General features: G+C 39.0%; 1 protein-coding gene across 5 annotated transcripts in view; it reads left to right on the top strand.

Moving 5' to 3' along the window:
* The window catches only part of SLC9A6 (solute carrier family 9 member A6), a 56,277-nt gene that overhangs the window by 37,567 nt on the left and 2,883 nt on the right, over positions 1-15,827 (top strand). For 4 of the 5 annotated variants that reach the window (XM_069464450.1, XM_069464449.1, XM_069464446.1 and 1 more), the window contains 3 exons: positions 2,964-2,994; positions 5,265-5,344; positions 12,174-12,279. In XM_069464450.1, coding sequence (XP_069320551.1) covers positions 2,964-2,994; positions 5,265-5,344; positions 12,174-12,279 — 217 coding nt within the window. Of the gene's footprint in view, positions 1-1,666; positions 1,757-2,963; positions 2,995-5,264; positions 5,345-12,173; positions 12,280-15,827 lie in introns of all 5 variants that reach the window. The other variant, XM_069464445.1, reaches the window with a different exon arrangement.

Below are 15,827 nucleotides of genomic sequence, written 5' to 3'. Positions count from 1 at the left end.
TAGTATTAAATGCTGTGCTAGCAGTCAAGCAAAGTAATGTGATAGTGACTGGGGTGGGGGTGCATTTTACATAAGGAGGTCAGGGAAGGTCTCTCTAAGAGATAACCTTTGAGATCAGTCTACCTGAATGACAAGATATGGCTAGATGGCTAAACAATGATCAGGAGGAAGAACTGTCCAGGCAGAGGGAAGAGCAAGTGCAAAGGTCCTGAGGCAGGAACAGACTTGGCCTGTTTAATGAACAGGAAAACTCACATAGCTAGAGTGTAGTGATTGAAGGGTTGGTAGGAAATGAGGTGGACAAGATCCTATGGGGGTTAGGAGTCTGCAAACTTTTACTGAAAAGGGCCAGATTGTAAATTTTTAGCCTTGACAGGCCATACAGTCTCTGTCTCAGCTACTCAACTACTCTAGGGTGAAAGCAGCCATAGATAATATATAAATTAACTGGTGCGGTTGTGTTCCAACAAAACTTTATTTACAAAAGCAGAAAGGATACTAGATGTAGTCTGGGGGCTGTAGTTTGTGGCCCCCTGCTATGGGGTCTTGTAGGACATGGTAAGGAGTTTGGATTTTAAAGTACAATTGGAAATCTTGGAGGATTTTCCAGTGACATTGAACTCATTTACAGTGTAAAAAGGTCACTCTAGCTGTCGTGTGGACAATGGATCCTCAGTAAATTAGAACTAGCCAGCTATTCCTGGGTCCTTTCACATAATGTGACAGTCACATTTGGATCCCTATCATTTACTTCACGTACTTTGTACTTTTCTGTATCTGAGCCTTTGCTCATACTGTTCCCTCTACCTAAAATGCTCTTTCACTTTCAGTAAATGACACAGCTAAATGCCTCCTCCTTTTCCCTCTGTTCTTTTCTCTTGGAACCGCCCTTCTGTTTGTGTAACTTTGGATCTCCCCATTATAGCACTTATTTGTTCAGCCTTGTAATATCGTTATAAGAGCTGAGTCAGATGCTCTTGTAAGATCTTCCGATACATTTTCTCATTTAATCCTTGCAGCAACTCTGTGTGGTTGGTATTAGCCCCATTTTCCAGGTGATAAAATTACAGTTCATAGGGCTACATAACTTGCTAGAAAGCAGCCGAGCCCAGATTAGAAGCCAGCATGCCCTGATAGCAAGCCCTTAGCGATTATGCTCTAGCTGTGTCTGTTTCCCCCACTAGGGTGTGAGCTCCTTGAGGGCAAGGGTCGTGTTTAATTCATGTCTATGCCCTGTGCCTAGTGCAGTGCCTGGCAAATAATAAGTGCTGTATAAATGTTTATTGTATGGAATTGGCTTCTGATAATGTACCATCTGAGTGTTACAAATGTGCTATCTGCAAGACCACTAGATGTCACTTGAGATGCATAAATGTGGTTAGAGTTTAATGTGACTGAGAAAATATTAAACAGCTCCTGGCCATTTTAACAAAGGAAAAAAAAAAGCCTTTCTTTGAATTATGAATCTGGTCATGGCCATCTGTTTTCAAGTACTTGACCATGAATCCCTTGCCTTCTAGATGTGGTCTTGCATCATTTTTCTCCCTTCAATGCTATTCATATTCTGGGATGCTACTGCTACAGCTGCTCATAGCGCTATTTTTTTCTGTGTTGTCTGTAGTAGTTAACTTAATCGATAAACATTTGAGCACCTATTGTGTGTCAGGTACGGTGCTAGACTCTGGGGATACAGAGATGAATTGAGACATGGTCTTTACCCTCAAGGAGCTCACAGTCTTTTTGGGGAAACTGACAGGTAAATAACCATACTCTACTGTGCTATAAATATTATAATAAAGGACAAGAAAGTACTGTAAATATACAGAGGCAAAAATGATTCTGCTTGAAGAGGTCATAGAATGGTTACTTTGGAATTGAAAAATGAGTAGAAAAGAATGAGGGCAAGCACATTTCAGCTAGAGGGAACAGCATGAGCAAAGGCATGGAGGCTTGGGAGAGGATAGGGATTTGGGGAGAGGGGTAGGTGGGTATGGCTACTATAGGGTATGTAGAGGAGAGTGATGGGAAATGATGGTGGTAAGGTAGGTTGGAGTGGGGCAGGGAGTGGGGCAGGGAGTCGGGGGGGGGGAGGGGGCGCTAGTTTGTAGGGAGTCTTGACTGCCTGTCACACAAAGGACTTCAGACTCAGCCCTCTGGGTTGCAAGCCACTCTCAGAGTCTTTTGTCAAGGAAATAACCCAGTGAGTTCTGTGCTGTTGACAGCTGACTCTAGGGGAGAGCCTGGCAGCTGGGAAACCTTCCACAACAGACCCCATGAGTCGGGGTGAGGGCTGTGCTTGAGCAATTTGGGCTAGAAAGGAGAGAAGACCTAATAGACAATGTAGAGGAAGAATGAACAGAGTTGATTAGTGCTCCTGTTTAGGGGATAGAGAGCAGTCAAAGAGAACTTCTTAATGAAGCTTCTCCCTGGGATACGGAAAGCAGGAATTTTAAGTAGATAAAAAAGTATTGTGAAGAACCAAGGCTAATGTCTATCCATTTGCCTATGAAAAACCTATAATTGGACCCTCTCTTCAGTCATTATAATAGAATGTTGCCATGAGAGCTTCGAGGCCCAAAAACATGCAACTCCCTCCCGGAATTGCCAGCCTTGTTTTTGGTACTACCCAGCAGTTCTTATTCAGAAACAGGGGCAGTTTTGCTCTCCCAGCCTCTGCTTAGAGTGGACTTATATCAGAGAAGAAAATGCTATGTTTCTGAGACGGATAAGTGGGATTGCAGGAAGAGAATCATTAGTACACCGTGCTTGCCTTAGAATCCAAGCTGTTGCTAAGGAAAGTAGCAGGAGCCAAAAATCTACATCAACAACCATAAAGAAACAAGAAAACATGAACCGTTCCACAGCTTCTGTGTTGAGAAAAGTAGTTGCCTAACAATGTACATATGTGAATAGACCTTTTTTTGGCTTTGAAATCTCATTTGCTCTTTGTGTTTCTCCTTTAGGGTTGGTGTTGATTCAGACCAAGAACATTTGGTAAATATGCATTTGTTTTGTCCCTGGCATTTCTGTCGAATGTGCAGTCGTTTGGAAAGAAAACAATCTACTGTAGACTTCGTGCCACTATTCAGATCCTGTCTTATTTGCCTCAGCTTTTAACTGACATCATTCCTGGCTTTTCTCACTGCTCCATAGGGACAAAAGCAAATTTTCGACAGCGTGTGGTTATCAAGGGTGACAGCTTTCATATCTGTGGGCCACCCTGGGCTTTTGCCACAGAGGAGAGCAGGCTCTTAAGCACTGCTGGCTTTTCAAGTGACTCCTCTGGCACAGGGAGCCTTTTTCCACTTTGGTTTGCGCATGAAGGCCTGTCTCTGATGTAAGCCCCACTCCAGCTGCTCTTCCTGTGTAACTTTCAAATTGGATGACCAGCAGCTGCCCTTGAGAACTGCCTGGAAGCTTTTGAATCTTCAATCAGTCTTCCCTGCCTGTTCAGCGGAATGTACTTTCTTACCCTGTCCATCAACCTTGGCCACATTTTCTTACTTTTTTCCTTCCATGTGTCAGTTTCTCAGTTGTTCCTATGAACCTGAGCCTGTTGGACTGAGTGCAGTGTAACTTGCTGCCCTCTCTAGACTCACCACCCTTTTCTGGTATTTTCCATCCATTTTTCAATAGTTTCTGAGTACCACTGAGTACTCTCTACTCAACATTAGATGAGAAATCACAGACATTAGGTTTTTGAAGATGGAAAGCATCTCTTTCAAAACACAATTCTTTTTCTTACCTGAAACAAGCCCTGGTATATTTGTCTTCAGGGTGTGGTTTTTTTTTTTTTTTTTTAATTCTCAGATTCATTTCCTAAATGCTAATTTTGTTAGCTATTGAGTGATGAGTGCAAATGTATATATATGATATAGTAAGTACTTGCCTCTTTGTGGCCAGAGCCTGAAAATAGAATTCCATGGGCTTAAAATATTTGTACAAACCAGGCTGGATAAATCCCCATGATACCAAGATGCTGGGGTAGCATCCAAGGGGTAACAGTTCCTCAGTGTCAAAATAAGAATAAAGTTAATTATACAGCTCCCAAGACAAATGCGTGGGAGCATAAGTCTCCACCAGCTGTGTCACCTCAGAGAATAAATGGAAATGCAGTGACAGGGAGAGAGCCAGGTGAGTGAGTACCAGTTGTGACATATGGAACAAAAGGCCATTTTTCCCTTGACTTCAAAACCCTATGGATGTCTTGATTATGCTGTTTACTTAATATTTTGAGTGCCCACTAGGAAGCACAGAGGAACATTATAGTAAGTATGGAGTGTGTGAGGGGTAGGTATACAGGTGTTCATGTGGTGAGGGGCTGGTGACATTTAGAGATGAGCCACTCTTCGAGAAGTGGAGGCACACAAACCTATGCCTAGTGTCGTAAAAGGAAACACAGAAGGTGTTCTCGGCTCTTGTAAGTCCTTACAGCGTTCCCGGACAGTTTTATGTTGTGTATGTATTGGTAAATGTTGAGAAAAAAAGCAATTTATTTTGAGGATTAGGAAGGAACCAAAACCCAGAATCTAAATACTGTGCTTTTAGAAAACAAAACCATGGAACCATAGAACATTAGCACTGGAAAGGGCCTTACAGATTCTCTAACCCTCAGATTTTATACATGAAAAAATTCATGCCCAGAGAGGGAAAGGGACTTGCCCAAACTAGTTAATGTCAGTGAGCCAGGACTGGAACCAGATCACCCAACTGCCCAAGTGCTGATGGTACCGTATTACAAATAAGGACACGGTTTATATTTTTGGAAGCTATTTTAGAAGATGCTTGCTTGCTATGTTAGTTTTCCCTCCTAGCCAGTCAGGCTTACCATGGAATTTCCTACTTGTTTTCATTTGCTAGTGTTCTAGGAACACAGTAGCAGCTTTGAAGATGCCAGTTAGTTTTGAGACCCATGACAACGCCCAAAGATAGGGGTGTTGATGTGATGTTTCCTGCTTGAGGTGCTATTATATTGGGTGTATGAGTCTATCAGATTTAGGAGATGAATTATCCCACATTGATTTTTTTTAAATGACAATAGATTCATGAATTAGCAAGCAACCTGAGTAATAGAGATGTTCGGAAAAGCATTTCAATTTCTTATTCCAAAGTTGCAATATATAAACTATTAAATTTCTAATATTACCTGTGTTGGAGAGTATCTTGTATGTAGTAGCCTCTATTTCTGATTCTACAAAGGAATGGCTCAAAATAAATGTGTTTGTGTCCTTGTGTATGCATTGATTTCTGTAATTTGTCTGCAGGGTATTCCTGAAAATGAAAGGAGAACTACGAAAGCAGAGAGTGCTTGGCTCTTCCGGATATGGTACAACTTTGATCATAAGTATCCTTAATTAAGGAAAAAAATGATTGTGTAGACATGGATAATTACAGTTTAATGGAACAACTGTTTTGGCTGCTTCCTTCACAAAGTGGAATATAAAGCCTACCTTTAGTTTTCCCTTTCCTCATCAGTGTTGTGGAGAAGGAAACCCACACAAATGAATTCCTCTGCAAACCCATGAAACCATAGGGACTGGTTATTGCAGAAGCTGGCTTTGTAGAGGCAATCAGAAGCTCAAAGTGACATACTTCCTTTGCTATATAGGTTTATTTATTGAGCAAACTTTAATATTTGTTGACTTTTAGCTAATTTAGTGAATCTTGTAAGAGGTATTTGTTGGTTCTTGTCGGTGTACTTGTTAGGGTGAAAAAGGAAAGGCTTCCCTAGGAAAAAGCATGAGAATGAAATAAAAATGCAGTAATGTTAGATACCATGATGTTTGACGATACGCCTTTTTTGCCCTGACCTTTCCAAAGACTGAGAGATTCTCCTCTTCATTCAGAATGCCACAGTAGCTAATATTTTCATTATTTGCCAAATTTCTTTCTTGTCCTGTTGTAAGTCTTCTTCATAGCTGTACTTTGAGTAGTACTGATATCCTATAACCTCTTTAAATCATGCCTTTTATTTTTTATTTTTTTTATTTTTATTTATTTTTTTTTTGAGACAGAGTCTCACTCTGTTGCCCAGGCTAGAGTGAGTGCCGTGGCGTCAGCCTAGCTCACAGCAACCTCAAACTCCTGAGCTCAGGCGATCCTCCTGTCTCAGCCTCCCGAGTAGCTGGGACTACAGGCATGCACCACCATGCCCGGCTAATTTTTTCTATATATATTTTTTAGCTGTCCATATAATGTCTTTCTATTTTTAGTAGAGATGGGGTCTCGCTCTTGCTCAGGCTGGTCTCGAACTCCTGAGCTCAAACAATCCGCCCACCTCGGCCTCCCAGAGTGCTAGGATTACAGGCGTGAGCCACCGCGCCCGGCCTAAATCATGCCTTTTAAAAAACATCTTATCACTATTAAAATGAATTTCTTATTTGAAAATTGAACTAGGAAAAGGAGCCATGGAATTCTTTCAGGCTAAGATATATCAGTACGTAATCAAAAACTTGGTTTATGTTCTACTGAAGCAAATTTGAGATAACCATGTAAAATTTTCTTTCCTTGCTTTCAGCCTTCTGATCAAAGCCTTGTATGTTTAAGAAAAATGCACTTGACACTTAGGATTAAAAGCTGCTCCTTAACCATATTCTGTTTACTAGATTTTTGCGTTCACTTTTTGCAAGTACTTCAAAGTTAAATTACTGTATGGAAACAAGAATGCAAGCGTATCTGTGGTATTAAGACTCCCATTAGGGAGAGAGAGCCTGGCTTTTTAAAATTGTTTAAAGATTATGTCATTGCTTTTGGCTTCATTGTCAGCATTTTGGACATAAGCCACTTCCATATCCCTTGGGGCTTTTTCATTCCTCTGATTTAACAAAAAAATTTTAGTGTTTTCTGCATAAAATGTTTTATACATTTTTTGCATAACATATAAAAACAAATAATCCTAATGTAGAGAAAGAGTAGAATAATGGCTTATTTTTGAGTTTGTTCTTATATTAATAGAAGTAAACACCAAGACTTGCTTGACTCAGTACTACCCTATTAAGTACTACTCAATTAAGACCTGATCTTTTTTATTTTTTGTTTTTATTTTCTAGAGACAGAGTTTCACTCTGTTGCCCAGGCTGGAGTGCAGTGGCACATTCATAGCTTGCTGCAGCCTCAAACTCCTGGGCTCAAGTGATCCTCCCTCTGCAGCCTCCCAAGTAGCTGGGACTATAGGCATGCACCACCATACCTGGCTAATTTTTAAAATTTTTTTGCAGAGACAGGGTGTCGCTATGTTGCCCAGACTGGTCTTGAACTCATGGCCTCAAGCAATCCTCCTGCCTCTAGTTTCCCAGAGCACTGGGATTACAGGTGTGAGCTATCGCACCCCGCCAAGACCTGAACATTTGAATACCTAGTGCCTTGGTAGAATCAATTATTCATCATTCTAGATTTCAGTTCTTTGTTTAGCCAGATTGTTTGTTATAACTGAGATATAATTTGAATACAATAAAGTATATGAATCTTTAGTGTACAGCTTAATGAATTTTGACCTATGTCTACACCTGTGTGCCTACCAACCATATAAAGATGTATATACACATTTCTAGCACTCCAGAAGGTCTACTGTGTTCCCTTGCAGTCAGTAACACCTTCCCCATTCCCTCCACCCTCTACAAGGGAGTAACCACCATACCCATCAACATGGATTAGTTTTACCTATTTTTTGATCTTAGTACAAATGGAATCGTATATTATGTATTTTTTTGTGTCTTGCTTCTTTCATTCAACATCTTCTGTGTAATTTGTCCATATTGTTGCATGTAACAGTAATTCATTCTTTGTTATCGCTGTGTGGTATTCCGCAGTATGAGTATACTACAGGGTTTTAGGTTTTGTTTTTTTTGTTTTCTGGGTTTTTTTTTTTTTTAGACAGAGTCTCACTCTGTCGCCCAGACTAGAGTGCTGTGCATCATAGCTCACTGCAACCTAAAACTCCTGGGCTTAAGCAATCCTCCTGACACAGCTGCCAGAGTAGCTAGAACTACAGGTGCATACCACCAGGCCTGGCTAATGTTTTTTTATTCTTCGTAGAGGTGGGGTCTCACTCTTGCTCTGGATTTTGTTTTTAACCATTCTACTCTTAATAAATATTTAGGTTGTTTCCTGCTTTTGGCTATTACAAATGAAGCTAGACATTTGTGAATATATATCCTTTGGTGGACATAAGCACTCATTTCTCTTGGGTATATACCAAGGAGTAGAATTTAGGGCAAGTGTATGTTTAGCTTTAAGAGATACTGTCAACCAGTTTTTTCCAGAGTGGTTGTAACCGGTTTGATTTGTTGTAACCAATTTAGTGAATTAATCATTGCCCCCACCAGCAAGTTAAGGGAGTTATGGTTGTTCCACATCTCCACGAAAACTTGGTATTTTTCAGCCTTTTACATTTTAGCCGTTTTGATGGGTGTGTAGTGATATCTTAGGTGGTTTAATTTGCATTTCTCTGATGACCAGTAAGGCCAAGCACCCCTCTGTCGTATGTTTTTTTGGCCATTTGGATGTCCTCTTTTGTGAAGTATGTCTGTATTATGAAGTGTGTCTGTTTAGGTCTTTTGTCCATTATTTAACTGAGGTGTCGTTTCTTTTTCTTGTTGATTTATATTTCTTTGTATATTCCTGAATTGGATTTTTTGTTGATTATATGTATTGTATCTTCCCTCAGTCTGTAGCTTGCCTTTTCATTTTCTTAATCCTATCTTTTGAAGAATAGAAGTTTTTCATTTTAATGAAGTCTATTTAATTAATCTTTTCTTTCATGGTTAGTGTTTTCTGTGTCTTAAGAAATATTTTATGTCCCAAGGTTATGAAGATATTTTCTTATGTTTTCTTTAGAAGTATGATTGTTTTAGCTATCATATTTAAGTCTTTGATCCATTACAAATTAATTTTTGCATATGGTGTGAGGTAGGGGTCAAGATCTACTTTTTTTCCATATGGATATCCAATTGACTCAGTACCATTTATTGAAAATACTGTCTTTACCCTACTGAATTGCAGTGGAATCTTTGTCATAAATCACTCGACCATGTAAGTGGGGATCAGTTTCTGGACTCTCTTTTGTATTCTGTTTCTCTATTTTTATGTCAATACCAAACTCTCTTAATTACTATACTTTATAATAAGTCTTGCTATCAAGTAGAGTAAATAAATGTTCTAGGTTTGGTCTTCTTCAGCATTGCCTTGGCTATTTTAGGTGCTTTGCCTTTTCCTTTAAATTTTAGAAAAAGCTTGTGAATTTATACACAGGCACAAATAGTAACTGCTGGCAATTTTATTGGGTTTGTATTAAATCTATAAATGAATTTGGAGAGAAATGATATCTTAATAATATTGAGACTTCCGATTCATGAACACAGTATATCACTCCATGTATTTAGGTCTTTTAAAATGTTTCTCATTAATGTTTTGTGTTTTTCAGTGTACAATTCTTATACATCTTTCATTAGATTTATCCCTAAGTATTTGATGTTTTTAGTGCTATTGCGAATGGTTTTTATTTTCTACTTTGTTGTGTGTGTATATATATAAATATATATATAGAGAGAGAATAAATAAATATATATATAAAGCCTATACACACAAATTGGATTTTTCTTTACATGTATTGTGTCCAGCAATCTTGCTAAGTTCACTTACTATTTCTAATAGTTGGTAGATTCTTTTTGATTTTCTTTATACACAAAATGATCTGTGAATAATGATGTGTTATTTTTTCTTTTCCAATCCCTTGTATTTCTTTTTTGTGTCTCATTACACTGGCTGGAGTTCTCCAGTACAGTGATGATACTGGACCTTCTTTCTTTTTCCTGACCTCAGGGGGAAATTCTTTCAGTATTTCACCATTAAGTATGACGTTAGCTATAGGATTTTGGAGATATCCTTTAGCAAGTTAAGAATGTTCCTTTTTATTTCTAGTATGCTGAGAGTTTTTATCTGTTGTAAGTTTTTACTATCAGATGCTTTTTCTGCATTGAGATGATCATGTGTTTATTTTTTTCTGCTTTAATCTGTTGTTATACTGATTTTCATTGATTGTTTGAATGTTAAATCAGTCTTGCATTACTAGAATAAAGTTCACTTGGTCATGACATATTATCCTTTGTGTATGTCACTGGATTTAATTTACTAATATTTTGTGTCTGATATTTGTGTCTGTTTTCATGAGAGATAATTGGCTTGTGATTTTTTTTTTTTTTTTGTAATGTCCTTGTCAGGTTTCTATAACAAGATTACACTGGCTTTATAAAATGAGTTGGGAAGTATACCTTCATTTTCTGTTCCCTGAAGGAGTTTGTATTAAATTGGTATTGTTTTTTCCTTAAATGCTGGAAAGATTTTACCGGTGAAGCCATCTGGACCTGGAGCTTTTTGTAAGGGAAGGTTTTGAGTTTCTTTAATATATAGAACTATTCAGATTTTCTTTTTTTTTCTTTTGTCAGTATTTGGTAAGTTTTTTTAAGAAATTCATTTTTGGCCGGGCGTGGTGGCTCACGCCTGTAATCCTAGCACTCTGGGAGGCCGAGGTGGGCGGATCGTTTGAGCTCAGGAGTTCAAGACCAGCCTGAGCAAGAGCGAGACCCCATCTCTACTAAAAATAGAAAGAAATTATATGGACAGCTAAAAATATATATAGAAAAAATTAGCCGGGCATGGTGGCGCATGCCTGTAGTCCCAGCTACTCGGGAGGCTGAGACAGGAGGATCGCCTGAGCTCAGGAGTTTGAGGTTGCTGTGAGCTAGGCTGACGCCACGGCACTCACTCTAGCCTGGGCAACAGAGTGAGACTCTGTCTCAAAAAAAAAAAAAAAAAAAAAAAAAAAAATTCATTTTTGTAGAGTCAAACACCAAGACTTGTTAGCCTCAATACTACCCTATTCAATACCACAAGACTAAGGCCTGCTTATTTCTGTACTTAAAAAACTAGTAGAATTCATCTTTCTGGTTTTTTCAGTGGCTTTGTGTTTGGCCAGATGTTTTATAACATGTGTTTGCATCAAGTTCTTTCATCTTTACTTAGAATTTATTAATACAATATGGGAATTCATAAAATTTTCTCTGACTTCTTCATTTTTAACTGACAACAACTTTAGGTTCTCATTTTAGAAAGTGGGGAATATGATAAATGTGTCTATCCCTTTCTCTCTACTTTTTCTTGTGATTCCCTCTTTTTTCTTCGGAGTATCATGTAGCATCTATTTTTATTTTTTGGAGAAGAAATGAATACTGAAATGAGGGTCTATGATAGAGGAGCTCATGATAGGTAGTTTTTAAAAATGTCTTGAGAATTGACTTTTCTTTCCTCTTTATGGCTTTGTAAGAAAAGAATCAACCTGATACTGAAATTTCAACTTAGCATTCAAGAGGCCAGCTGACTCTACAGTAAAGGATTAAAACTGTTTTTATTACTGTATTCTACCACTGGAATATTTAATCTCCTCTCTGACCATTGTTATTATTTACTTTCTTTTCTTTTCTTTTTTTGGAGACAGAGTCTTGCTCTGTTGTGCAGGCTAGAGTGCTGTGGCGTCAGCCTAGCTCACAGCAACCTCAAACTCCTGGGCTCAAGCGATCCTCCTGCCTCAGCCTCCTGAGTAGCTGGGACTACAGGCATGCGCCACCACGCCTGGCTAATTTTTCTATTTTTAGTAGAGACGGGTTTTCGCTCTTGCTCAGACTGTTCTCGAACTCCTGAGCTCAAGCTATCTTCCTGCCTTGGCCACCCAGAGTACCAGGACTATAGGCGTGAGCCACCACGCCTGGCCTATTGTTGTTTACTTTCTCCCTTATCTCCTTTAGTGCTAAATTTACAGTGATTTGCATCCCTTTTGACTTTAGTAAAGTCAGAAAAGCAATATGATGTAGTGGAAAGGGCATAAGATTTGAAATCAAACCAGTCTGGGTTAGCAGATTTACTTAATTGTGTGACTTTAGGCAGGTCATTGACCTCCCTGAGCCTCAGTTTCCATATCTGTAAAGTAGAGATGATATTAATAATAAAATCTCCCTTTGCTATCTCACTGCCATAATGCGATGATGAAATGAGACCACATATGTGAAAGTCCTTTGCTGTCCTCTGAAGTGATTGGTACGCTGTGACAGCGATTATTATCGAATGAATTGTTCTTTTAAATTTGTAAAGAAAGCCGTGCAGCTCTTCCTTAACCAGCGCAGCTATCTGAAGCCTCTGCTGACTCACAGTGGCCCTCCTCTGACCACAACACTCCCTGCCTGCTGTGGCCCCATCGCCAGGTGCCTAACCAGCCCCCAGGCTTACGAAGTAAGTTGGTTTATCCTGAAACTTAATTCTTCAGTAAATTAAATGTATATGCTGTATGGATAGATTACTGGTTTTGTTTTCTTTTTATTTTTGTTTTGTATTTTGCCTTTGAGCTATCAAATCCACGAGAGAGAATTTAAGCATGTTTTGCTCAACCAGAAAATACACTGAAATCTATAAATATAATCCACAGCATTTGAAAACAGATATAGAATAGTGCCTCATCCCACTGTGGATGATTTTAGTAAATAATGCTATTTCTGTGTTGGCTTTCATTTATTTGCAGTAGGTGTCCTGAGCTCAGTACTAAATGTGTATGTTTTCACCTACAAATTAGAGTTGTCACAGTTACATTGAGAGATTATAAAACAATTTTTGATGCCTCTAAAGAACAACAAATGGTCTATTATTTCATGCCTACCAACTTCTGGATATTAGGGGAAGTTTATCTGCCTCTGTTCCACATTGCTGGGAGGCATGAGCATATCTAGATAGAATCTAGATTCCATATTTTTCCTCAGCTACCAATATATGATTGGTGATTTAGTAAATATTGAAACTAAGGAAAAAATGACAGATATGTTAAACAGCCTTTATTTTTAAATGTGAAGATTGTTATTTTTAGTTTTCAAGAGTTTTTTTTTTTTAAAAAAAACCTTTGATTCTAAATCAACCCTTCAGAAATAATCTATGGCATCAAATAGGTAGGATCCCCTGTTAACAAAGCCCACCAGTTTTGACTACTCAGATGCAACACTTAGAACCTTGGGTGGAGAGGGGAAGCTGCAGCGAAACAGTGTAGACGTGCACACCCCCCTCCAGTTCCCCATGACCTCCTCTGTGGCATGTGAGAGCAGATCCTACAAGAAATGGACAGGGAAGAATAGGCAGAGTGGGGGTGGCATCTGGGCCAGGGAGGAGCACCCTAGAGCTTTGTGTTATGTTGAGTCAGTGCGCATTTCTGATAGACTGTGTAGGTGCGGTGGAGAGAACACCCCATGTTGCCTTCCCTCTCCCTTCCACATTGCCCAGGCTCCCCTCTCAAGCACAGTCTGCATTTCTGCCATGCCCTGTTAGCCCACATGAATCTGTGCAGAGGGGTCAGCCAGCTCTGTTGGTTCAGGCAGTGGGGTTCGGCTCTTAGATTCCAGAGACCCACTGGAATCTGAAAGCTGAAAGAGATCCACAACTATGTGTCCTGTGAAATGTAGCAAAACACCATATACCATTGTATGAGTTTCCTAGAGCTGCTATAGCAAAGTACCACAAACTGAATGGCTTAAACAACAAAAATGTATTATCTCACAGTTCTGGAGGCTAGAGGTCAAAGTGTTGCCAGGATTGGTTCCTTCTAGGGCTTTGAGGGAGAATCTCCTCCAGGCCTTTCTCTTAGATTCTGGTTTGCTGGTAATCTTTGGCATTCCTTATAGAAGCATGACCCCAGTCTCTGTCTTCATCTTCACATGATGTTTTCCTTGTGGGTGTGTCTATCTCTGTATCCAAATTTCCCCTACTCATAAGGACACCAGGCATATTGAATCAGGGTCCACCTTATTTCCAAATAAGCTCACCATCACAGGTTCTGGGAGTTAAGACGTCAACATTGTTGGGGGGGTATAATTTAGCCCATAACAACTGCCAAACTAAATTTTTTATATTATTTTTGTTAACTACTTTTTAAAGTTATAAAACTAACATGCTTATGGCCAAATATTCAAACAGAATGGAATGTACAAAGTGAAAAATAAAAGTCACCTTCCTCTCATCTGTGTTCATCAGAGGCAGTCTTTATTACAGGTTCACTATGGATACTTCCTGCTATATTTTATCGGCACAAACTTTTTGTGTATGTATAGCTGTCATTGTTTTACACAAATGGGATCATAATAGGTATATAATCCCATTACTTGCTTTTTTCAATGATGGATACATCATGGGTATCTTTCCGTGTGAGTATGTTAGATCTATTGCTTTCTCTTTTTCATTGCTATATAGTATTCTATTTCATAGCTATACCAAAATTGATGTATTCAATCTCTTATAGATAGACATTTCAGTTGTTTCCCTTTTTTTGGATATTGCAAACAATACTTAAAAGTGAATATCCTTTTATATATAAATTTACCTAAGTATATAAAAGTATGTAGAATAGATTTTAAAGGTAAAATTGCTAGGTGAAAGGCATATGCATTTTAAAATTTGATAGATATTATCCCAAACCTCAAACTTAATGAAGACATTAGAATGTGCTGACGAGCCCCTGCTGCCCTGTGAAGGAGCCACAGAGCATTGTTGTATTGTTTTATTGAGTGATAGGAACTAGTTAGATTTACTGTTATAAATAGATTAGACAGGAAGGAGTTTTGGCTGGTTGGTGGCTATAGGTTTGTTTGTTTTTTAATTCACATGTTTTTGTCTCTGAGTATTTAAGAAAATTTCTAGCAACAGCAAATTAAATTGATTTTTAGATTTTGTCTAATAATCTTCTCCGTCTATTTGATGATCTCAGACAAATTTAAATTTTTCGAACACACACAGGATTTAGAAAGCTGGAGAATCAAGTTCACCAGCACATAAGATGGTTCTATTAGCTCTGCTTCCCTCAAGGAGTATTCATCACAGATTTTTTTTGTTGTTGTTGCTAAATCAATGTGAATATTTACAATCATTTTTTCTCTTTACATTAGAAAAAAATGACTTCTTCTGATTTTTAAAAGTAATATGTACTCATTATAATCAAATCTCAGATAGTACAGAAGCACATAAAGAAACTAAAATTTACTAGCAACATTATCATGCAGAGCTAACTATCATCATTCTGTTGAATGCCCTTCCAGACTCTTCTATGCACACATACATTTTTTATTTACCAAAATGGGATTACATATTCTTGGCTCTTTTCCCTTTTATAGACTTTATTTAAGTATACAATTTTGGCCACAGCATTTCCATTAGAAGCAGAGCTTATGGAGCTGGGACACAAGCATGTAGTGAGGGCTTGATAGAGTTCTCTGTGCCCCAAACCGTGTTAGGTGGCTGGACAACATAGCACTTACCCTTCTATCATAACCACGTGTGTATCAGTCTTCTCCCTCCCCCACCCCCGCCACTGGACTCTGAACCCCTTGAGGATAGACCAGTATACATGTGGTTATGGTTCAGAGCTAAGTACTACTACAGGGAGAGGGCCAAGTACAGGATGCTGTGAGAGCACACAGGAGGAGCACCTAACCTAGCCCTGGAGGATCAAGGAAGACTTGTTGTGAAGGGGCTAGTCATGTGGCAGGGGGTGGGGTGGGGATGGAGGTGTCAGCATGAAGAAGGACCTGGAGGTAGGAGGAAGCACAAGAGATCTGGGCAGCTGTCAGCACTTGAGTCTGGCTGGCACACAATGGGGCGTTGGGGTGGGAGAGGCAGACTGTGACAGGAGATGAAGCTGAAGGGGCCAAGTCACACTGTGTCTTTTAAGCCAAGGTAAGGACTTTAGGCTTTATCCTGAGGGCTACCACTGAGAGGTTTTAAATAGGGAGTCAGTCCTCTAAAATTGT

The sequence above is a fragment of the Eulemur rufifrons genome, chromosome 30 (genome assembly GCF_041146395.1).
Source record: "Eulemur rufifrons isolate Redbay chromosome 30, OSU_ERuf_1, whole genome shotgun sequence".
Lineage (NCBI taxonomy): Eukaryota > Metazoa > Chordata > Mammalia > Primates > Lemuridae > Eulemur > Eulemur rufifrons.
Note: the sequence above shows the minus strand (reverse complement) of the source record. Positions and strands in the feature narration are given on the sequence as shown.